At 49.8% G+C, this 24,885-nt stretch overlaps 1 protein-coding gene across 1 annotated transcript in view; it reads right to left on the minus strand.

Annotated features, from left to right (window-relative positions):
- Positions 1-24,885, minus strand: part of MYO15A (myosin XVA) — a 1,426,381-nt gene that overhangs the window by 999,545 nt on the left and 401,951 nt on the right. Inside the window, exon 24 of the mRNA XM_078662701.1 lies at positions 9,730-9,783. Coding sequence (XP_078518827.1) covers positions 9,730-9,783 — 54 coding nt within the window. The remainder of the gene's footprint in view (positions 1-9,729; positions 9,784-24,885) is intronic.

The raw sequence follows: 24,885 nt of genomic DNA on the forward strand, positions 1-24,885 counted from the left end.
CATGTCCCTTTAACGGGAGCTGCAGGATGACTGGCTTGATTCGGGCCCCTCTTCTGACTGTCTTGTGGAACAGATTGTGCAACTAGTACTTTCATTTTCGTGTCTTTCATACGTTTCCTTTCGTGTTCTTGCTCTTCTCTGATTCTATTCTGGTGGTACTGGAGCATCTGGAGCATTTGGGACGGAGTATTAGCTTGCCAGGTACTCTCGACTTTCAAAACTCGATTCTTAACTTGTGGACTTGAATTCTCGACTAGTTTAGTAACAAAAAGATGAGGGTATGACTCACTACTCGTCTTCAAACCACTGTTTATTATGAAACATTTCTCAAATCTGGAATAAAAATCACTAGTGTCTTCGTCTTGTTTCTGTTTACAGGCTGAGATTGCATCCCAGTCTTCCTTTTTAGTGGCTAATAATCTAGGTAAAACTTGTATTAATAATTCTGGTAATTCTTTACATTTGTCTCCAAGACCGGTACCTGGTACTCGTATCTTATCTTCAGCTTCTAGAGCTGTCCAATCGATCTTTTTCTCTCCCACCTCCCAATCTTTTTCCTTGAGTTTTTCGTATATGCCCGCAGGCAACAGGACTTTTAGCATTTTAATAATATCTGGATACGTGTATTCTCCCATACGGAGCATGTCTTTTAATTCTCGGTGGAACCCTGCTGGATCTTTGTCGTGACAGGGAATTAATTTCTTCATCTCTAAGAGTTCCATCTTGGTAACTGGGGTGTAAACAAATACTCGTTGCATTTCACCACCCGTTGTCCTAACTGGGTGTACTTCTCGTAACGGATGCTGTCTGTCTATGTAAAACGGTTTACTTTCTGGAGGTGAGACATGAACAAAATGCGGATTCAGAAACGTTCTATATTTGTGGCGCTGTTCTAGAATGACACTAATTAAATCGGTACCTAAACCTTTCCATCTATACAGGAGTAGCTCGTTCAGGATATCATGTAACGGACCTGGATCAGAATGTTGACCCTCATACAGTGTAATGAGGTGTTGGATCATATACATACCCACCAGTCGCTGCTCGGCTGGGGGCAGTTTCAGAAACATTTGTGCCACTATTTCGTCTGGAAAAGTGGTAGAATCAGTAATCCATCGGACTGCTGATCGGGCTAGTTCTTGTTCATGCATAGTACCTAATTCACTATAACCGATTCGTGATTTCAGAATTTGATCGGTAGCTTGAAATACTTGTTCTAGAGAACCTTGTTCCGGTGCTGGAAGATGAAAGACTTTCTTGTGTTCTAGGCGTAAATGTCGGTCTGGAATTCTAGATTTACCCACATACGCTATTCTGGCGGGATTCTCGTCGTCTACCTCTTCAGTAGAAGAGTCATTTTCTTTCTCGCTTCCTAGAGCTTCTTTGCGTTGTTCGTGTAACCTTATTATTTCTTTACGTATTTTCTTGTACATACTCTCTATACTATTGAGTGTCTTGTGCTTACCCTCGGCTATATTATCACTCCACTTTGTCAGAATTTTCATTTCGGTCGGATCTTTAGTCGGGGAATCTTGTTCCCTAATTAAACAATTGATCAGAAACTTTAATAGCATAAACTGGATCTCAGATTTCCTGAGAGACATGACTTCAGCAATACTTTCTGGATCTTGTCCTGTACGAATGAAACGATACATTCTGTCTAGATCTTCTTTCATATTCGGTAGGGTGACCAAATACTCGGACACCTGCCTTATACGTACGGAATATATAACCATACTATCCTCGCCTGGGACTGGATCATAACAGCATTCAGTAAGAAGTCGCCTGATTTCTGCAATAGTCTTATATTTGGGCGTACGCTGTAACGCACGTTCATGTAACTCGACTGCTCCTAAACGTCTACTTGGCGGCGGGGTACCAGGAGGACCTCCTCCCGCGGCCCCTATACTGGAATCGTCGACTGATACTCTTCGTGCTGGCAGAGTGACTGATGTGGCGGGAATTTGTACTACGGGCTGGACCGGGGGTACCGTAACAGGTGTTGTAACAGGTGCCCCGGTGGCTGGAGGACCATGAATTACATTATTTACAGGAGCTGGTGGAACAGGATTTGCATATTCTGGGACTGTGTCGTCCAAATAGGACGAGAGAAAAATATCAGCTGCGGTCTGTTTGTGACGTAGCTTGGTCGGAACTAAGGGTGGCGGAAAATTACTGGATGCCTCCGGGGTTGCTTTTGGCAAGCCCTCGGCAAGAAGAGGATACATACCCTTAATGAGGGCATTCCTCTGTCTGTCTGACTGTTCGGTTTTAACTCGTTCACCTATTTCGATTAGTTCCCTTTCTTGGGCTCTTTCTGAGGTTTCTCTACTTAATTCTGACTTTCTGATTTCTTTTTCGGTTCTTTTATGAGATTCTTTGCGCCATAACTCGATGGCATCTTTCTGTGACTGTCGGGCTTTCTTTTTCCATAATACTTCTTCTACTCGTATGATGCACTCGGCATCCCATGTACCCGATACGGGCCATCTGTACTTTTCTTCTAACTGTTTGGTGTACTCCACCCATAAATCTAGATATAATATGGCACTTATGCCATGCTTTTGATACATAAAATGACCTGGACTGTCCCTAGACGGGACAGGAACTGCTTCTTCTAACAGACCTTTCCTAGTTTTTAACTGACGTAATTTGGAAAACAAAGGCATGACTGGGCTGGAGTCTAGACACAATACAATACACAATGAACACAATAATTACACCACTTTCATACCACGACATTGAAATACATGAATGACATTTAAAATAACAGTTTTGACAAAATACTACCTGGAATACTGAAAACAGAATACATGAATTTCTCGAGAACAGAACGGACTAGAACAGAAACTAGATGCACTGCTAAAACAGTACGAAACTTACCGGTCTCATAAAGAGACACGTCAGGACCCGCATCCACCTAAGTGGACACTTCGTGTTGGATCTGTGTACCCAAACCCACGGACCAGAGACAATGCAATTGACCCTGTCTAGATACTACCCCAGCAACGGTACTCACCGGGCAGCAAGAACGGAAGGCCTCGGACTGGACTGGACTGCTACGACGCCGGACGGACGAACTTCGGACTTCTGTTACGGGTGGGCCTCCGGATACCTCGGACCTTGGACTCTCGGCTTGGGCTCTGGTCGGGACTCGCCGCGTTCCTCCACTGCCTCGTCTGGATGCTGGACCGCAACCTCCGTCTCCTCCGTGGGCCTGAGGGATACTTGAAGCAGAAATATCTGCACGTGCACGGTATGGTTCCGTCACGGCTGCAGAGGATCAGGGGGCTTGCGTGGCTTCACCGGCGCGTGGGGAAAGGGCAAGTCCCTATTCGGGCGCCATTATGTGGTAAATAAATAAATAATACCTCTATTTTTGACTGGATATAACAATAACAGATAGCTCAATAAATAAGAGTCAAGATTCGAGGTAGTAGGAGTTTGCAGGTTTAATACAGCATAAAGGACAGGAACAGGACAACCTGCACGAGCAAGATCTGGGATGGCTAGCCAACAGGGGGGCCCCGACAGCTGTCGGGCAGGAGCTGGAATGAGCGCGCTGGCTTTTAATAACAGTACACAAGTATATATAGTTAAAACAATTGCATTACAATACATACAGTAGGCGTAACAGTGGGCAGGGCCTGTAGCAGTCGCGAAAGATAAGGCAGAAAGTAGGTGTAACAAGAGGCGTGAACATAGACATGTGATGTAAACGTAACGGAATATGTCATAAATGGGGCGGAAACATGGAGGGGGCTACCTAAGGAGCCGGGACCTCTAACCTAGTGGTGCGCGCAAACTGACAATGACGTGTTACCAGGGAGAAGCTGGGGGCTATGACTTCTGCGCTAGAAGAAGAGACTGGAGTCTGGAGAGTCAGAGCGACATGTACCTAAACACTATCTAGTATCTGGTGTTTAGAGAACATGTTGATAGAATCCAAAAGTTATCAGGGTAAAGGCTAACAGACACTAAGACTGGTGCATGCATTATTCTACATGTAGTGTGTGTTGAGGAATATTAAATGACCATAAATACAGTATTTCTCTTACATGGAGACGTAAAGGCTAGACGATGACTGAAACTATTGATGCGATTCAGTAGCTTAGGAATGCAGAGAAGGAGGGCTGGACTGATAACTAGAATCATAACATACTCTTGGCAGACTGGAGGCAGAGCCAGGCCGAGCCGGGCACTGTGAGGCAGGAAGTAAGTGAAGGGTCAGGGATATAGGTGGGGGCTGTATCGCTCCTCAGCGAGGGTTCAGAAAACAGGAGCTGAATCTGAGTCCGGGCCCTTTTGAGGCCTAGAAACGGGGACTTTACAATGAAATAACGTGCACACTGAGACACGTGGCAACGTAGCTTTACATAGGCCTAATACTCGTAGCTTTCACGAGAACTGGAAACTGGCATACTGGAGATGGACACAACTGTAATTGCGTCTTTAATCGATCATGGGGAATAAATATGCATATTAATCATGCACATACAACATAGGATGGAGGACACGTAGGGACACAGAACATGGCAAAATTTACTTTTCCACAGTCTTGAGCATAAAAAACCACCAGTCTGGTGCTACTAAGGCAATGAACGAACTATTAAAATCGTACAAACTGGCCACAGCACATTCAGTCCATATAAAGAACAATCCAGGGGTTTTTGTCGCCCCCACGTATAATAACCAGACGACGATCGATTATATCATTTTAAGCGACAAACTGCAATCCCTAATGTCAGATTATACAGTCCATCCGCGGAGTGACAGCGACCATGCCGCCCTAACAATCGCTTTGAACCTGACAGCAGAAATACGCCACAAGCTGCAATGCATGGGGGCTGCTGACGGAGACGAACTGATAAAGCTCCCCAGAAGAATTAAATGGGGGCACGCAACGACCTCCAAATTTAATAACTGAATAAATTCGTGGGCGGGTTGGCCACCGTGTGAACAGAAGAAGGGCGCTATAATAACATGGGATGGCATCACTGGGACATTAGCGGCGATACTTCGAGAGGATTCAAACAGGACTCCCCATTGGCACCCACCAGCTGCACTCGGATTCAACCGGGTAATCAAAAATAGTGCTAAACACTTGAATATGAAACGAAAAGCTTTTCGTAAAAATGGCACAGCCTCAGATAAAAACCAACTACAAGAGGCTGCAAAAAGCCATTCCAAGAAAGTGTGGGCTGCAAAACGCGAATACTGCGACGGACAATGGCTGAAGATCTTTGACCTGCTGAGCCCCGGGAAAACACAAGAATTCTGGAGCTACCTAAGTAATCTTGGCCGAGGCACTAATCATAGAGAAAACTCCCTTGAGGCTTCAACCTGGGTAGCCCACGTAAAAGCTCTATACAACGAAGACAAACTGGCCTCACCGTCAAACAATGGACCGATAGTAAAAGACGAGCCATACTTCACCACTGATAAGAATGCTTTGCCTTGTAAATTGCTAGTCTCAAAAATCCTAAAAAAAATCAGGAACAATGGCGCACCAGGCCCAAATGGTCTTCCTGGCCAATTGTTTAAAGCGAACATCGAATTCTGGTCCGAAAATCTGTCCCACCTATATGATGAATGCTGGCTCTTGAGGGATGTGCCAGATTCCTGGAGAGGCTCGCTTTTACACCCAATCCATAAGAAGGGGCCTAAATCAGACCCGTCCAACTACAGACTGATTGCCCTCTTGGACATCGAGGGCAAAGCCTATGCTAGTGCAATATTGACTGACCTCGCTGATTGGGCGTGTGAAGAAGGCCTTCTGCCTTTCTGCCAAACTGCCTTTAGACCCGGGTCTTCGACCGTGGATAACATCACTGCACTTTCCTATTTGGCCTATCAAGCTCGGTCGCGTAAAACCCTCCCTTTATTCGCCTGCTTCATCGATTACTCTGCCGCTTTCGATGGGGTAGACCGCGCAATTTGATGGAGAAAGCTGGCACAATGGAACATCAGTCCGACCCTGCTGAGAGCGATTCAGTCACTCTATCAAAAAACGTGGGTTAGAATTAAACTCTCGAGTGATTCCGCATCTGAGAAAATCGACACGGTCTGAGGTCTAAAGCAAGGGTGCGTGTTAGCGCCACTGCTGTTCAATCTGTATACAGCAGACATGGAGACAGCCCTGTTGGGGGCAGCCCTAGCAACCCCAAGGAGTGGGGGGATAAAAATCCAGTTTATGCAGTACGCTGACGATCTGGTACTGCTGGACCACACTAAAATAGGACTACAAAAGATGCTGACCGCCCTGGCAACATACAACAACGAAAACAGGTTGGTGGCAAATCCTTCCAAGTCTAAAATAGTTATTTTTGGGCACTACCGACATAAAAAACGAGCAAAATGGAACCTTGGCCATCTCTCCTTGGAAAGTACACAGTGATATACCTACCTGGGAGTCTGCTACCACGGGTCAGGTCTCTCCGGCGCCCAGTTAAAGAAAATCCAAGGCAAAGGGAAAACCATCACTTATGCACTCTGCAAATTACAAGCTTCCTTACACAGCCCATCTACAACGGCTATTCAAAGAGTATTAAAGGCTAAATTAATGCCGGCCCTCAACTACACTCAGCAAGGGTACCCGGGCAAACTCAACAAGGAACTTGAAAAAATTCATTGCAGAGCATACAAAAGAATATTTCACCTACCGAAGTGTACTAGAAACACCCTTATCCGCCTAGAATTCACGCTCAACCAACAAAATCTGGAAGAGATGGCGGCCAGAAGTAAATACTATTACCTTGCTACAGCTGCAAAAGATAAGACACTTAAGGCAGTTCTGAAATATATCTTTATGGAACCCGGGAATCCTTGGTCAGCTACCCTTACCGCGGCAAAAGTTCGCCTCAACCTGGCCATTGAGCTTTGGGACCCCGAACTAGTCAACTACACGGCGATCAAAAACGCAATCAAGAAACAAGTTCGGGTTCGCTCCCGCGAATTGGATTTGGAGTCATTAGTGACAAGAGACCTGCACGAGACCCTATGCCTGCCGCACATTGTGTATAATCCCAAACACCATCTCACGCAGGCTGTGGGCCGCGCAGCTCTCCATAATATTCTAGCCTACAGACTACACCCTCTGCCCCTTAAAGAACTATACGCCGTTGAACGGGCAGAATTGGGTGCATTGGAATGCAGGCTCTGCAATTACAAACGTGAGTCCCATGCTCATCTGCTATTTTGCTGCCCAGCCCTGCGGGCAGCAGGCAGTCTTTACCTCAGGCCCATTCTAAGACAAGCGGGGACCCGCACCGCAAAGGAGGCGGTCCATCAATTGTATACATTGTCCACAGTAAAAGACATGGCCTCATTTGGCAAGTTCATTCAAGAGACACGGTCTAAGTTGATGGCCACTCAGGGCTCAAATGAATAGAGACTCCGTAGATGCATAGACTATTTTGCTAACACATTGCCTATTTTAACTTTTGTAATCTTTTTTATGCGTTTGTTTTTCATGTAATGGTTTTGAGTAACCAAACAATAAAGTTATTCATTCATTCATTCATCTAACGGAGGAGGCCTAGCGATTCCTAACATGCAACAATAATATTTGACATCGCAGCTTCTGCTTCAAGTCGCTCATAAAGTATAACATAGAAGTTTGTATATAACACGCACAACAACTCAGTATCCACTGACTCTGCCATTAGAGTACACCTCATAGAGACGGTCCAGTAATTGCTGCAGAATTGGAGACCTGGCTAGCTGCTGGGGTACAGATGCGGGAGAACTTTATCAAGATGGGGCGCTTCTCCCATATGAGGAGTTGACGGAGGCGTACAAACTACCACCTGGGCAGTTCTTACAATATTACTCAATTCTAGCAACACTTAGAGGTAGATGGGGAGATATGAGTGCAGAGCAGCCCACGCATCTTACTGTGCAATACTTACATGTCATGGGCATAGCGCTCGTTAGACAGAAATGGGAGGCAGATAGGGGATGCCCATTCACTGGCAGGGAATGGACAGAGGTGCTGCTCAGCCCTACGCACATTCTGCTTAACTCACGCTTTAGGCTTATCCAACACTATATACCCCAGAGGGCCTATCTCACTCCGGAAAAAATTAACAAGTTCTATGGGAGGAAAGGTGGGGTGTGCCCCAGATGTAAGCACCTAGGAGCTGTCTTGCTACACATGCTGTGGACCTGCTCATCCTTGCACACTTACTGGAATCAAATCTGTGATCCACTGATCGCCGGCTGGAGCACACTTGAGAGGAATGCATACTGCCCCACTACCCTAGAGGCAAGAAGCTAAAAGCCACTTCCCGCTTTCTCAATCCAGGCATGTTAACCGCAAAGCGCCTGATAGCCAAAAAGTGGGAAAAAACAGACTCCCCTGTGGCATAAGTGTGGAGTCAATCGCTTCTAGTATGGGGTAGGGCAGGGGGCAAAGGCCAAAGCGCTCCGCGTAGAAGACACCTGTGGCCTCTAAACAGTACCTATCACAGCACAAAGTGAAGCCATACTGCAGGAGTTTCAAAGGTCACTAGAGGGTGGTGTGAGGACCCCAGCTCCTGCCTCCCCTGGAGCCACCATTCACGATGGGAGGTCGCAACCAGTAGTCCCTCCCTGAGACAGGGTAGGCCTGCAGTATTACCTCTCCTACCCCCACACACCTGCTTATTATGGCTCCTGGGATTGGAGAGTTGGGGGAAGGGACTGCTGGTACAGTGCGGTAGTGACGGTACATACCATCATGCACGCAATACCCATTTACACATTAAAAGTACCACATTAGCAGCGCATGTCCTGCTTGCTGCAAGTGCGATGCATCCCACCCATCTCAGAAATAAATCAACTGAAAATACCCAACAGCAGCGAGCTGTATGTGTAATGCTGCACACAATATCTGCTTCGATGCTATAGTATTGTCTAAATCTAAGGGGGAACTGTAAGCCATAGTCAACTCATATCATGCGGTGAAACGAAATTGAAGTTCTTGTTATTCATGCTAAAACCTGTTGCACAGTTGGTTATTTGGAGGACTTAACAGATTTAAAGCCTGGCTGAATATATACGTAGTCATTGGTAACTTTGCTGAAGCGACACACAATATGTGAAAATGTGAAAGCATGGCTGTAACAAATAATTGGAGTAAATCAAGACTGTTAACCTCCTGTAAAGTCAAGCAAGCGTTATACATCTAACATGTATATAAGCACAACAAAATATAAAAATGAATAAACAGATGTTTAAAAAAAAAAAGAAAAAACAGACCAGTGTGAGTATTTTTTTATATTTGTGCGCCAAGATAAAGATCATATCAATTATTGCAGTCACTCTAAAATCATATCTACATTTTACAATTCTTTCTTTTTCCATTTAGTTTGTTGTTGCTTCTTTGAATCGGTTCATTAAGTATATAACAATCAGTTTACTCAATAAACAAAATAATGATACCAGATATTACTCCTGAGCATTTCAGAGGACATTCCTCTTTACATCTCCTTTGTAAATCATTACTTCAAAAAGCAAATATTCATTTTCATAAATGATTATTTACAGCATACTTCCCAAAACAAATCAAACACATAAGTCGATCAGTCTGATAATAAACTTTATCTCTAAGACATTCTCCCCATTCTTTTCAAATAAACATATGAGGAATATCAGAGGCCTTGTCCTACCGCCTATAGTGAAACCTTTGGAGACAACTGAATTTGTCATGTTATGCATAACTAATATTTTTGGGCCACTAGGATTTACCTTCTCAATTCTTCTCCGTTCTTCTTCTGCCACCCTGCGAGCCTCAGCCTTAATCTGGAAGAGCAGGAAAGGAACCATAGGTTAATTATCGGGGAAGAGACAAACCCCTGCTGTACTCATTATCAACCCACAGTGAACCAACTCCATCCGCCCTCAGCAAACCATCAATCTACTGAATAAAACAGGCCACAGTCAACCCATACAAAACTCAATCCCAGCCATAAGCCATCCCATCAACCACAGCTAATTAGCACATAAATAATAAGTTATACTCGATTTTCAGCCAGCCTGCAACTAACAAATTAACCCTCAATCAATCTGCACTTAACATACCAGGCCATACTGAAATGGGAACTTGGCCCTCGCAGCCTATGCCTTCCACAAACAACGAGCAGCCAACCTATACACAACCCACAGACAGCCCACCCAAACACATTTCAGCCCCCCCACCACCTGAAGTCCCCGACTGACCATCACCTAACCTTAGCTGATAAAACAGTTTGGGCCTATAGAGACCCACTGATTATTAATTGTACATTATGTACCTTAAAGTATCAGAAATCGACAGATGAAAGTACCATTAAGGTCATATTGATAGCTCCAAAACTGCATGCTATAATGATGAACAAAGGTAGTTTGGTAGGCCCAAATCAAAGCCCTAGAGAGACCAGAAACCTCAGAGCTACTCCAATGCTTCTACAGCGACGAAGAAGAGGTGAAGGAGCAGGACTTGCTGCAGCAGCCCCTCCACCTCTGAGGCAACCTCTGATGAATATACACTAGACCATAGCCAGTGGTCGAAGTGGGCAGGATCTGAGGGGCACGATGCACCCATGCTTTTTTTAATTTAAGAAAAACAGCTCCCCTACTTTTTATGAAAAGGCAACCGTCCCTGAAAGCTTAATTCCGACAGTTGAAATGCTTTAACTGGAGTGTAAGGCAGGCGCTCTCTCCAGGACTGTAAAACCGAGGAAGGGCCAGAGAGCTAAACAAGCCTCTTGCCAGGGTGCCTGCTTGCCCGAAAGAAATGTAAATGTGCGCAACTGGTTAATCTGCAAATGTAAGCCGGTATTGGTTTTAATTGATGAAATCACTTGAAGGCTGCTGATAACAAAGATGTATTCTTTTTTAATAGTATTCCAAGGGAGTTGGCAGTTGAGCTGTAAAGTGTGTACTTTTAAAGAACAGTCATGAAAAAAATTGCACTACATACAGCGTGCAGGCGCAGCCGGCACAGGTAACAGCGGTAGAGTGGGGCGGTGGGGGGTGTCAGAGTGGACAGACAGGATAGGGAAAGTAAAATAAAAAAAATTATAAACCCACTTTCCTTGCACTCGCTGCGTCTCCGAGTCGGGGTTGGGGTGAGCGCAAGGTAAGTGGTTTTATTTCTTTTATTTTACTTTCCCTATCCTGTCATCTATCCACTCCCCCCCCACCCCCCCCCCCACACGCCACCCTACTGCTGTTACCTGTGCCGGCCGTACCTGACAGTGTGGGTATTACTAAAATCTTTATCTTAGAAGCCCTTATTTATCTTAAACCTTTTGTGCATTTTATAGCAGCCTATATTCTACTGTCTGTAATGTAAGTTTAAAATAATGACTTATATGTTGACAGTGCTTTATATCACAGACTGGGACCTCGTAGCACTAAACATACACAAGTCACTATTCTCCACAGCACAAAGCAGGGTTTAATTGTGTGGCTCTCTAGTTACACACAGACCTCTCCAGTGCATTAACTAATAGAGGTTGCATAATGTACGATAGTGCCTTCCCCAGTGATTACTTTGACTGCATTTATTTTTCATGCTGTACTGCATTTTATATGTAGTTACTGGAAGGCGAAAGACCGAAAAAAGTTACAGAATATTTCGTTATTTTGGCCATGCCTTTGACCTGGCCCCCACTCACTCACCGTGCCCCCATTTGCGCACAGCATCACAGCTCCCATACTTTTTTTCATGCACTTCGACTTCTGACCACAACAGCATGCATCTGCAACAACCTTACCAACCTCTTAAACAAGAAATCGGATGCTTACTGGCATCAACGGATACACATAGAGCCCAAGCGGAAACCTGTCATGGTCCTCATAGCGGCCGGGACTGAACCATCCTCCTTTTCTCCTACAATGGTTCAGAGATGGTATCACAACCACCACCCTTGCCTGACATTGGCCTGCAAGGGAAGCTCGGTGCCATCAAACTACAAACTGGTGCAGAATCGCAACCAGTAACTATCCATGGGGAGGGCTGCCTACCACCCAACAGAGCAGTGGCGGTTCCTCCATGGGGGCGTTTGGGCGCCGCCCCCCTGCTTTCTCGCCGTGCGAGAAGGCAGAAACAAATGGTAGTTATTGCCATAATATAACTACCATTTGTGATTTGTTTCTGCCTTCTCGCACGGCGAGAAAGCAGAACTTCCTGGTTTAGAGTGGGCGGTGTGTTACTCGAGGGCAGGGGGAGTGGCTTGGGGGAGTGGCTTGCCCACTGTTGTTAAGACTGACAGTTTGGGCAGCCTGAGGCCGCCCAAACAGACACTATTAACAACAGTGGGAAATCCACTCCCCCAAGCCACTCCCCCCTGCCCTCGAGTAACACCACCCACTCACTCTCCCTGTTCTCTCTGTATGCTGCAGCAGCAGCATACAGAGAGAAAATGACGTAGGTGGGGCAGCCGGCCGCATCAATCAAAAACGCGGCGGTGGAGAGGGAAGCTGCCTGCCGCGCCGCCTTCCTGATGACGTGCTGCAGGACTTGGAAACGAGGACGGCGGGAGTCGGGACGGAGTCTCCGGATGGTAAGTTTAGTTTACTTATTTTATTTTATATATATTTCTTCGTTTTGTTCCCAAACCCCTCCCGCCTCCCCCCTCATCCCCTCAGGTCGTCGCGAGTGCGACCCCATTTCCAACCCCCCCCCCCCTCCACCCGCCCGTAATGCAGGCAGCGACTGTGGGATTTATGAAAATACTGTTACATGGTGCAGTGGCTGGTGAGAACTCACCAAAAAGGGTCTCGTTCGTAGGTGGTTGACTGTCTGACCTGGGGCCGTCGCAATTTAGATGATATATGGCTGGTCTCATGTTCCTAATATATGTATTCCAATAAAATGACACAATAAGAACACATCTGTGCGACTCCATCCTTGTTACTTGTTGGTGATCATTCACATCACACTCATTTGTTGTGTGCATCGGACTTTGCTTACAATTAACCACAGGCAAGGATTTCCTCCACCCCTGATTTTCAGAGTTTAGGGTTCTCTCTGATCCTGTTGCACCAACTACAAACTAACATTTCTCTTGACCAAACCACTACCTGTTGTGCGCCATTCTATTTCTGAATACTCACAAACCCCACGCAGAACTTTAATTCCCATTTCCAACCCCCCCCCCTCCACCCGCCCGTAATGCAGGCCGCGACTGTGGGATTTATGAACATACTGTTACATGGTGCAGTGGCTGGTGAGAACTCACCAAAAGGGTCTCGTTCGTAGGTGGGTGACTGTCTGACCTGGGGCCGTCGCAATTTAGATGATATATTTCAAGCTAATCCAATTATTTCAGACTGCTGCACACGCGACAGTTTTGCATTGCTTAATGCTTATCCAGCGCCAGGAACTTTAATGTGGTGTGGTGAGAGAGAAAGAGAATGACCTGCACGGTATTCTGTGCCTCAGAGATCGGAGCAGAGGGGGTGCGGGAGGGCAGGGGCCTCGGTCGGTGAGGAGAAAGCTGTGTGAGTTAAAGAAGCAGTGGAGTAAATAAAATAGCTTGAAGAAGGTAAAGGTTAGACGGGAAGTGAGATCAGCATGTGTCACAAAATGGTGGGCCTGCTCTGTGTGGTTTGACGAGGGGTCTATGACATTTCATGAAGGCTGGCCTCCTCTCGACGCCATCTCCTGAGCAGGGGCACTGCAGAGGTGCCTGTGGCATGCATTATTGACTCTGAGTCATGTAATAAGGTAGCAAAGCAGCTAGGCAGAGAACGGTGAGGGAGGGACAATGGATAAAAAGATAGTGAAGGAGAAAGGTAGTGAGCTGAGAAAAAACAAGGTAACTAGGTTGATAAAAACAACAAGACGTGGGATTGGTGTGGGGAAGTAGCACGCTGGGACGAACGTACAATTCTTGAAGCAGGTACACTGGCACAGGGCAAGAAGTGTGAAGGGCACAATGCACCCAAAATGTGGCTGTCTTTTACTGCTGTGCCAGGAGATGGGGAGCACATTTGTTTTCCTTGTTTGAATTAGGGCTTGTTACGCTCTGGTGGTACCCCACTGCTAGAAAGTTACAAAGAAGGACACGGAGAGGAAGCGAGTCAAACAGAAGCAGATGAATATGAAGTGCAGGGCAGAAGGACAGAGAGATGACGAGAGGATCGAGGTAGGGAAGAAGTTAGCCGATACGCAGGGGGGCCCAATCTCGTCTTGAGCAGTAAGCGCCTAAAATATAATTCAGTGACTAAAAATGACCAATACTCTGTGCGCTTTGGTGTTGCCCTTTGCGTTTATGCAATGTCCACTAGTACTGCAATTGTGAACTCTTATCTAATGCTACTATTTGTGCTGCCATGTTACTCTATGTTAGGTAGGTTAGTTTAGTTCGCTGTGTTATAGATGTAGGTAAGTGTTAATATAAGGAACATTGGCCTATCATGTTAAGCTGCGCTCTTATAACTATGCCTTTTGCTGTTGTGTTATTCTGAAATTCGTTCTGCAAAGTTGCACCCCCCGAACCTCCCTTATTGCCGTCGGGCTCGCTTGCTGCGCTTGCATGCGTTGATTCGTTCTGCATACGCCTCACCAGTTTCAAATTCCACCAGCCGTCACTGCAACAGAGCCTTACCATTCCTCCGATATTTGGTTAATATTAGTTTCTACTGTTTACCATTTGTTAATAATTACACAGGGAACTTGGGATTCACCTAATATTTGTGTGAGTGTACTAAATATGATTACAAACATATCATTTACCCACACCAAATATTAGATAAGACATTTGTTGGAAATGGGATCCCCGGCTGGCCAGGGCTTTCGCCAAAGTCAGTCAGAGACCACCACCCCCAAGTCAGGGCAAGGGAGTTACCCGCCAAGATAACCCCTACTCACCCTCTAGGTAACGTGGCGCGAGCAGCAAGGCTAAACTTGGAGGCGATGTAGGCTAAGTATTTGCGCACGCACCCCAGCAACAACACCCAAAGGCCCACCACAAAGGAAACTCCACACAAGGTTATATAAAAATAGCCTTTGTATTACACCAAAACACATTAGATACAACACACACTTTACAATGTGCCAGAGGCACGGGCAGAATTTACAAGGGATTATTTACAAGACAGGGCCACCTGGACCACTGTCAGGAATCAGCACTTTTAGAAGTAACAATACAATACTTGTAGGCCTAGAACTTAGAACATAGCCTATCAGACAGTACCTTCCGTCCTGGTTGCACGGGATAATGCGAGTGACCTCCTTAGTAAGCTTGAGCGGGCGACCCAGCGAAGCGGCGGGGCTCAGGGTAGAGCGGCGCTGCTCGAGGCTTGGACGGGCTGCCGGCACAGTACAAGCGTTTCTCTGGGGCGACCAATGTGTGCGGCTCAGAAGAGGAGGGGGGAGGCAGGATGCGGGCGACCCAGCGAAGCGGCGCGGCTCGGGGGAGAGCGGCGCGGCTCGAGGCTTGGACGGGCTGCCGGCACGAGCTGCCGAGGGGAACGAGCGAGGCACACTTCAGCGAGGCCCCAGGGGCCCAGGGAGATCAGACAAGTCCCATCAATTTGGCAGGGAAGGCACCATAGAGTCCACTGGTCCTGGGACTCTGGTCAGGGGGCAAGCTCAGTATCAAGCCCTTGGGATCACTTATAACAGAAGATCACTGTAACACAAAATAGGACATAAAGCACAAAACCAGTACCCACTGGTAACTGGTAAGTCCCCCCTACGCAATCCTAACCACCCTAGGAACAGGTCACGCAGGGAACCAGGACCTTACTAGCACCACCTGCACTAGCAAGAACAACCACCTCAGTATCACAATACACATAGGGGCATAGACCTGGGGACAAAACACATGATGCAGAACCTACATTCAGCGGTGTAAGGAACACATGACGCATCAACACACGTTCAGCGGTGTAAGGAACAGGGCACATAATGTATCAACAACACATTCAGAGGTGCAGAACACAGGGTGCGCAAAACATACTACACATTGTACATTTCCTAACACCCAAAAGCAATAGGACATAGATCAAAACAGCATCTAAACCTTTAGCGTAGAACTCACAAAGTCCAGGTTGCGCCACTGCGCCAGAACCTAAACGTAGCAGCTGCCCACTACTTGCTGGGCAGCTGAGGGACAGAACAGGGGGCCTAAACGCTGCAGCTGGCACTAAGTGCTGCGCAGCTGGGGAAAGGCCAGGGATGAAGGAGTGCGCCTCACTCCTAAAGTCCAGAGTACAGGTCCCTAGGGAAAGAAATACCTACACGGTGCAGCTGCCCACTAATTGCTGGGCAGCTGGGGAACAAATCTGCGCCAGGGGCCCTCACTGGCCCCTCGGGAACACTGTCCCACATTGAGCCATCTGGCTCTCAGAATAACTGGCACTTGAGCCTCTCTGGGCTCGTAAAACAAGAATGCCCCCTGAGCCTCTCGGGCTCTCAAAAGAACGTTGGAGCCTCTCAGGGCTTGTGAATAGGGTGGGGGCCTTCGCTGGAGTCCCCCCTCTGGGAACTCGATATGGCCAACTGGGCAGTGGGGTCCCCTCCGGGGGACCTAGGAACACTTGGAGAGCCACTCTGGGCTCACGAACACGGTACTGGCCTTGAGCCTCTCAGGGCTCACGAAACGACATTTGGCCGGGAGCCCCTCGGGGACTCGGAGCAAAGTATGGCCCAAGAGCCTCTCGGGCCCAGAACACAGGCGGAGTCCCTCTGGGGGACTCGGCATTAGGTGAGGCCCCACGGGCCTCGGCACACAACGAGCCTCGCTCTGGAGGGGAGGGGCGGGCACCGGCCATGTGCCCCGACGCCCCTCCTCTCTCTCTCACTCACCGGGTCTGGCGGCTGGCAGCGGGGCTCTCTCTCCTCGCTTTCCGGGGCGGCCCCGGGGCTCTCCCTCACTCCTGGGAGCCCCGGGCCGCAGGGATTCAGCCGGCTTTTTCCTTCCTCTTTCCCCGGTGGCAGAGGCAGCCAATCGGGGCGCAGCGGCAGGCGGGACTTCCCTCCAAAACCGGAAGTCCCGCCCCGCGTCAGGCACCGTAGTGCCTGGCTTCCTGTTTTCCCGGCCATTGTCTTCTAGCGCGGCTCGGGCCGCGGCGGTGAATCTCGGGGGCATTAAAGAGGGGTGGGCACCCTCGAGGTTAATTAAAAACCAAAACAGCGAGGTGGGCACTCGTCAATTAATTAAATAAACGGGGTGGCACCCGTATTTACGAATAAAGTGCAACGAAGCACTCTGGGGCACAAAAAGGGCAGGAGCGCTTCCCTCCGAGGGAAAACAACAGCGCTCTGCCCAGGCAGGCAAAATAAAGCGCTCACGGGGCGCTAGGGGCAGCCACAGCCCTGGGGCAAGGACAAAGGCACAGCAGAAGGTCCTGGGCATCAGGAGGGGCATGCAGGGCCCAGGGGCCAGCGCACAGGGCAGGAGACAGCCCCCATGGCGGTCCCTCCTGGGCCCCACCAGCAGCAGCCCCCTCCTATCAGGATCCTGGAAGAGAACACTTCTGTGGGGACACAGCCCCATTTTTATACACCATTTTCCTTTGTCTGAGGGCAGGGTGGGGGCAGAACCAGTCGCAGCTGGTTCTTGAGTACTCTGTTTACCTCAACCACCCTCTCTATTCACTGGCAGGCCTTGGGTCATCAGTCACACCACAGGGGGGCGGAGCCAGCATTGTGTGGGGAAAACCCAGCCCATCCAGGACACAGGTACACTCCTCCCACACATCACTCATGCTAATCTCTCCATTCACCACCGGGGCAGACCCACACAGACTTCCTGGAGCCTGGCATCCCAGCCAGCTCCAGCCAATCACACGCCAGGCATATTTTACACTAATATGCCAACTCCTAGAAGTGGCGCTTCCGCACAAGACACATACACGCCGCACATACCGTTGCGCAGCATTCACTCTCACGAGTTCGCACATACCAAACTTAAGCATGCACGCCTCACGCATCAGGAACTACCAGGGACACATTCCCCATGCATTCCTATGGGAGGGCAGGGCAGGCCAGTCTCACTCCACGCACTCAGGGAGCGCACGCACTTTACACTGCGCCACAGTGTCAAAGTGCGCAAAGACCAGAAATCGCTACACTTCAAGGCAAAAAGTTCAGGGGTGAACCTGCCACAAGGCCCAAGTCCAACACAACCCCCTTCCAGCCAAAACGCAGGGGAGGCCAATCACCACCGTGATGGACTTCCCTGCTTAGGGCGATAGAACACGGACGCGGGCCCGCACTGCAGGGACACCCTCCGGTTCTACGCCAAGTTGATCCATAAGACAAGCACATCCTTAAAAAAAAACACAGGCCCAACTAGGCTACCCCACTGGTACTCCTTAGCTGTCCACGGCTAGGACCAGGCCCTAGGCCACCTAGATACCACTGGTCCTTGCCAATACACAGAGTGGGGGGTAGTAACCCCTGGCCTACAATAGCCATTCTCCACTCCCTTTCTCAGCGTAGTTCCAAACTACCACTGATCCTTCAACCTAGGGTCCGCACCCTCAGGCTGACCAGAGGTCACGGGCAAGAATGCCCCACCCTACCTCTACTTCTGAAGCACCCTCCAGAACACAACTCTCCCACCAGTTTAGGACCTGACTTCCTCAGCAGCAGTGACCACAGTCAGACCAGCACAAGAACGGTGTAGTAAGGCGTTGCACTTTGCGGGTTGCCAGATGCGGCGCAGGCGGCGGCTCGCGCACCGCGTCGAGACGGGGACGGCGAGCGGCATAGACTGCGCGGCCGAAGGCAGACGCGGCTCAGTGCGGTGCCTACAGGACACCAGGCTGGTCATGACAGAGTCACAGCTCCCTTAACTGGTTTACCACCTGGGATTCAAATTCACCGGATGCACAGGGGTCAGACTTCCTCTGACCCCCTTCCAGAGTTCTGCACCCTCCCACTGTAGAACAGGGTCCCTCCACTTAAGGTAGGCCCCACCTGCTCTCAGGGTAGTACCACAACACTCAGCCAAGAACCCTAAAGATCCCTGCTAGGCCTGTACCACCCCTTCTGGGAAACACAGGGTCTCTTCACTTAAGATGAGCCCCACCTGTGTTCATAGGGGTACCCCAGAAGACAAACCGGCCAGGACACTGGCTACAGTCGCCCTGCCGTCCAGGACAGGCAACACCTGAACCTGGCTCCCTAACCTAGGGACGCTACCCTTTGGTTAGATGCCTGGCGCACCAGGACTTCTACAAGTTGAAAACAAAAATCTAAGACTTTCTCTCCTCCTTCAGCAGCAAGGCAACCACTGCAGGTCAATACCCCATACAGCTTACCTGGTTCCTTCTCTTCAGGCAGGAGTTCCCTCTTGTAACTTCAGGACACTACATACAGTTGCCCTTACGTCCAGATCCGGAAACACCGGCTACTGGCTCCCCAACCGAGGGACGTACCCTTTGGTCAGATGCCTGGCGCACCAGGACTTCATTGAGGGTGACACAACTAATGTGTCGTGTACAAGTCTGCCTGACACTCAGGACAGAAGTGGCATCACCATGGTCACTCCCTGGCGACACAACCCTTCTGGCTGGCCCCTGACCCACTGGTTCTTCCACTGGGGAACCTATCCCCCTCGCACCCCTCCATCTGGACTTCTGCACCCTCCCAACTGGAGCGGTACTGCCAGACACCAGAACTACTGGAACCCTGGTTACAGAGGTTCCACGTTCTCCAGACACTCTGGAAGATCCTCCTCAAATGACCTATTGGTACAGCCTAGGCCCCCGACCTGATGTTCCCTTCAGAAACACTCCAGGCCCTGACACTGGGTTTCGGGCACCTGGAGACATGCAGTCCCGCCCACTCCTTCTCCTCTTGAGACAGGACGTGAGCCCCTACACCGAGACCTAGCTGGGCTACACTGAACCTCTTCCACCACGCTGGGCTGGAAGACACCTCAGACACTCCTTTTGGAATCACTCCATCCCCTATGCCTCTCTCCTCCCAGAACATTACCAACTCCAAAATTCTGTCTCTCAACAGACTACAGAAATCAAAAAGCAGGCTCCACTATCTGCAGACGTTCTTGGGAAAAGTTCAACACACAGGACTTAAATATCTGAGCAAAACTAGCATTCAGCAAGCTCCCCATCCAGAGAACTTACAAACACGTCCAGTGCCACACACCATTCATCCACACACACCCCTCCCCAGACTGGTAAGGCAGTTTCTACCACCCCTGACTTCTCAACCTGACCACACTTGACACAGGTACCATTACTCCAGGGCAGGGACGGGGGACACATGCACTGGACACACTTATGCTGCCACCACTGGATCCCACCCTTCTGGTGAATCCAGAAAACACACTGCACTTAGGGGGATGATCTACCCTCCCGAGCTAGGGACACCTAACTCAAAGTGCACAAGAAACACATTTCCACAGAAATGACATTTTTAGCAAACTCCATACAATAATCCCCAAAATGTTTTTATCTAAAATGCAGAGTTTTGTGGTGCAGCCAGCTGCTACTAAGGTACAACGCAAACACAAATCCTTATCCCACCGCTTGCCGCCAATGTTGGAAATGGGATCCCCGGCTGGCCAGGGCTTTCGCCAAAGTCAGTCAGAGACCACCACCCCCAAGTCAGGGAGAGGGAGTTACCCGCCAAGATAACCCCTACTCACCCTCTAGGTAACGTGGCGCGAGCAGCAAGGCTAAACTTGGAGGCGATGTAGGCTAAGTATTTGCGCACGCACCCCAGCAACAACACCCAAAGGCCCACCACAAAGGAAACTCCACACAAGGTTATATAAAAATAGCCTTTGTATTACACCAAAACACATTAGATACAACACACACTTTACAATGTGCCAGAGGCACGGGCAGAATTTACAAGGGATTATTTACAAGACAGTGCCACCTGGACCACTGTCAGGAATCAGCACTTTTAGAAGTAACAATACAATACTTGTAGGCCTAGAACTTAGAACATAGCCTATCAGACAGTACCTTCCGTCCTGGTTGCACGGGATAATGCGAGTGACCTCCTTAGTAAGCTTGAGCGGGCGACCCAGCGAAGCGGCGCGGCTCAGGGTAGAGCGGCGCTGCTCGAGGCTTGGACGGGCTGCCGGCACAGTACAAGCGTTTCTCTGGGGCGACCAATGTGTGCGGCTCAGAAGAGGAGGGGGGAGGCAGGATGCGGGCGACCCAGCGAAGCGGCGCGGCTCGGGGGAGAGCGGCGCGGCTCGAGGCTTGGACGGGCTGCCGGCACGAGCTGCCGAGGGGAACGAGCGAGGCACACTTCAGCGAGGCCCCAGGGGCCCAGGGAGATCAGACAAGTCCCATCAATTTGGCAGGGAAGGCACCATAGAGTCCACTGGTCCTGGGACTCTGGTCAGGGGGCAAGCTCAGTATCAAGCCCTTGGGATCACTTATAACAGAAGATCACTGTAACACAAAATAGGACATAAAGCACAAAACCAGTACCCACTGGTAACTGGTAAGTCCCCCCTACGCAATCCTAACCACCCTAGGAACAGGTCACGCAGGGAACCAGGACCTTACTAGCACCACCTGCACTAGCAAGAACAACCACCTCAGTATCACAATACACATAGGGGCATAGACCTGGGGACAAAACACATGATGCAGAACCTACATTCAGCGGTGTAAGGAACACATGACGCATCAACACACGTTCAGCGGTGTAAGGAACAGGGCACATAATGTATCAACAACACATTCAGAGGTGCAGAACACAGGGTGCGCAAAACATACTACACATTGTACATTTCCTAACACCCAAAAGCAATAGGACATAGATCAAAACAGCATCTAAACCTTTAGCGTAGAACTCACAAAGTCCAGGTTGCGCCACTGCGCCAGAACCTAAACGTAGCAGCTGCCCACTACTTGCTGGGCAGCTGAGGGACAGAACAGGGGGCCTAAACGCTGCAGCTGGCACTAAGTGCTGCGCAGCTGGGGAAAGGCCAGGGATGAAGGAGTGCGCCTCACTCCTAAAGTCCAGAGTACAGGTCCCTAGGGAAAGAAATACCTACACGGTGCAGCTGCCCACTAATTGCTGCGCAGCTGGGGAACAAATCTGCGCCAGGGGCCCTCACTGGCCCCTCGGGAACACTGTCCCACATTGAGCCATCTGGCTCTCAGAATAACTGGCACTTGAGCCTCTCTGGGCTCGTAAAACAAGAATGCCCCCTGAGCCTCTCGGGCTCTCAAAAGAACGTTGGAGCCTCTCAGGGCTTGTGAATAGGGTGGGGGCCTTCGCTGGAGTCCCCCCTCTGGGAACTCGATATGGCCAACTGGGCAGTGGGGTCCCCTCCGGGGGACCTAGGAACACTTGGAGAGCCACTCTGGGCTCACGAACACGGTACTGGCCTTGAGCCTCTCAGGGCTCACGAAACGACATTTGGCCGGGAGCCCCTCGGGGCCTCGGAGCAAAGTATGGCCCAAGAGCCTCTCGGGCCCAGAACACAGGCGGAGTCCCTCTGGGGGACTCGGCATTAGGTGAGGCCCCACGGGCCTCGGCACACAACGAGCCTCGCTCTGGAGGGGAGGGGCGGGCACCGGCCATGTGCCCGGACGCCCCTCCTCTCTCTCTCACTCACCGGGTCTGGCGGCTGGCAGCGGGGCTCTCTCTCCTCGCTTTCCGGGGCGGCCCCGGGGCTCTCCCTCACTCCTGGGAGCCCCAGGCCGCAGGGATTCAGCCGGCTTTTTCCTTCCTCTTTCCCCGGTGGCAGAGGCAGCCAATCGGGGCGCAGCGGCAGGCGGGACTTCCCTCCAAAACCGGAAGTCCCGCCCCGCGTCAGGCACCGTAGTGCCTGGCTTCCTGTTTTCCCGGCCATTGTCTTCTAGCGCGGCTCGGGCCGCGGCGGTGAATCTCGGGGGCATTAAAGAGGGGTGGGCACCCTCGAGGTTAATTAAAAACCAAAACAGCGAGGTGGGCACTCGTCAATTAATTAAATAAACGGGGTGGCACCCGTATTTACGAATAAAGTGCAACGAAGCACTCTGGGGCACAAAAAGGGCAGGAGCGCTTCCCTCCGAGGGAAAACAACAGCGCTCTGCCCAGGCAGGCAAAATAAAGCGCTCACGGGGCGCTAGGGGCAGCCACAGCCCTGGGGCAAGGACAAAGGCACAGCAGAAGGTCCTGGGCATCAGGAGGGGCATGCAGGGCCCAGGGGCCAGCGCACAGGGCAGGAGACAGCCCCCATGGCGGTCCCTCCTGGGCCCCACCAGCAGCAGCCCCCTCCTATCAGGATCCTGGAAGAGAACACTTCTGTGGGGACACAGCCCCATTTTTATACACCATTTTCCTTTGTCTGAGGGCAGGGTGGGGGCAGAACCAGTCGCAGCTGGTTCTTGAGTACTCTGTTTACCTCAACCACCCTCTCTATTCACTGGCAGGCCTTGGGTCATCAGTCACACCACAGGGGGGCGGAGCCAGCATTGTGTGGGGAAAACCCAGCCCATCCAGGACACAGGTACACTCCTCCCACACATCACTCATGCTAATCTCTCCATTCACCACCGGGGCAGACCCACACAGACTTCCTGGAGCCTGGCATCCCAGCCAGCTCCAGCCAATCACACGCCAGGCATATTTTACACTAATATGCCAACTCCTAGAAGTGGCGCTTCCGCACAAGACACATACACGCCGCACATACCGTTGCGCAGCATTCACTCTCACGAGTTCGCACATACCAAACTTAAGCATGCACGCCTCACGCATCAGGAACTACCAGGGACACATTCCCCATGCATTCCTATGGGAGGGCAGGGCAGGCCAGTCTCACTCCACGCACTCAGGGAGCGCACGCACTTTACACTGCGCCACAGTGTCAAAGTGCGCAAAGACCAGAAATCGCTACACTTCAAGGCAAAAAGTTCAGGGGTGAACCTGCCACAAGGCCCAAGTCCAACAACATTTATTATTTGTAATCTTTTATGGAGCATTTACAGTCTGCAGAGTATGGCAACTACTTTATTACTTGTGCACGACTTATAGTAAAAAAAAAACATGAGCCTTTGAAAGATAAGACTGAAGAACCAGAAGCTGATTATTACCCATCCTTGAGCACCACATAGGTAATTCACAGGCGGCATGACACTCCAAACAGAGGGAATATGATAGGCCCAAAAATATCATAATAAGTGCCAGACTGAAGCAATGTTGAGCATTCAAGACCTCTAAGTTAAATGAAACACTACAGAGCTCAAGTAGAGCAGAGCTTTGTGTCGTTGGTAAACCCTGATAGACTAACTAAAGCTTCGCTGGCCACCCTTTATCTCCAAATTTAGTGTTTTCCACCTAAAACATCTGGTACCCAGTTTACTGTATACTTGTGTATATTTTTACCTGTGAATTTTATATCAGCGTTTTTAGGTTTCGCCCTGGCCGTAGCACTGCACAGCAGTGCTCGCGCAGGGCGAAATCTTATGATCCTACAGTTGGGGCTTTGGTCCCGCCTTCTCTTCCATTGGCTAGCTCCATAAAAGGAGGCTAGCCATTGGAAGAGATGGGTGTCCGTTACTCTTTTCCCCGTCCCGACACGATTCGGGGCGTTTCCGTGTCTTTTTTTAAGTCCCGCCCTCTCCTCTCCTCTTCCCATTGGCTGGAATTTTACCTTCCAGCCAATTGGAAGGGGAGACCACGAAAAACACGCCCCCGAGCTCTCCTCCATCGCGCTCTCGTCTCGTTTAACAATATGATCGCTTTCTCGATCGTTTGAAGTGCCGCTTGTTTCTCAGTGACATACATTTAAGGGCGGGCTTGTCTTAAAGTGGTGGACTCATTAAGTCACTGTGCAGAGTCTGCACTTGCCCTCCGTGCGCGTTACGGACGCTGCCTCGCCACCTGCACATCAGCACAAACGCATGTTTGCAGTGTCTGCCGCGGACTTAAGACCGGGGCATTCCTCGTGCCCGCCACCACTGTGGTAACTATAGACT

This window comes from Lissotriton helveticus, chromosome 10 (genome assembly GCF_964261635.1).
Source record: "Lissotriton helveticus chromosome 10, aLisHel1.1, whole genome shotgun sequence".
In the NCBI taxonomy this organism is placed as follows: Eukaryota; Metazoa; Chordata; class Amphibia; order Caudata; family Salamandridae; genus Lissotriton; species Lissotriton helveticus.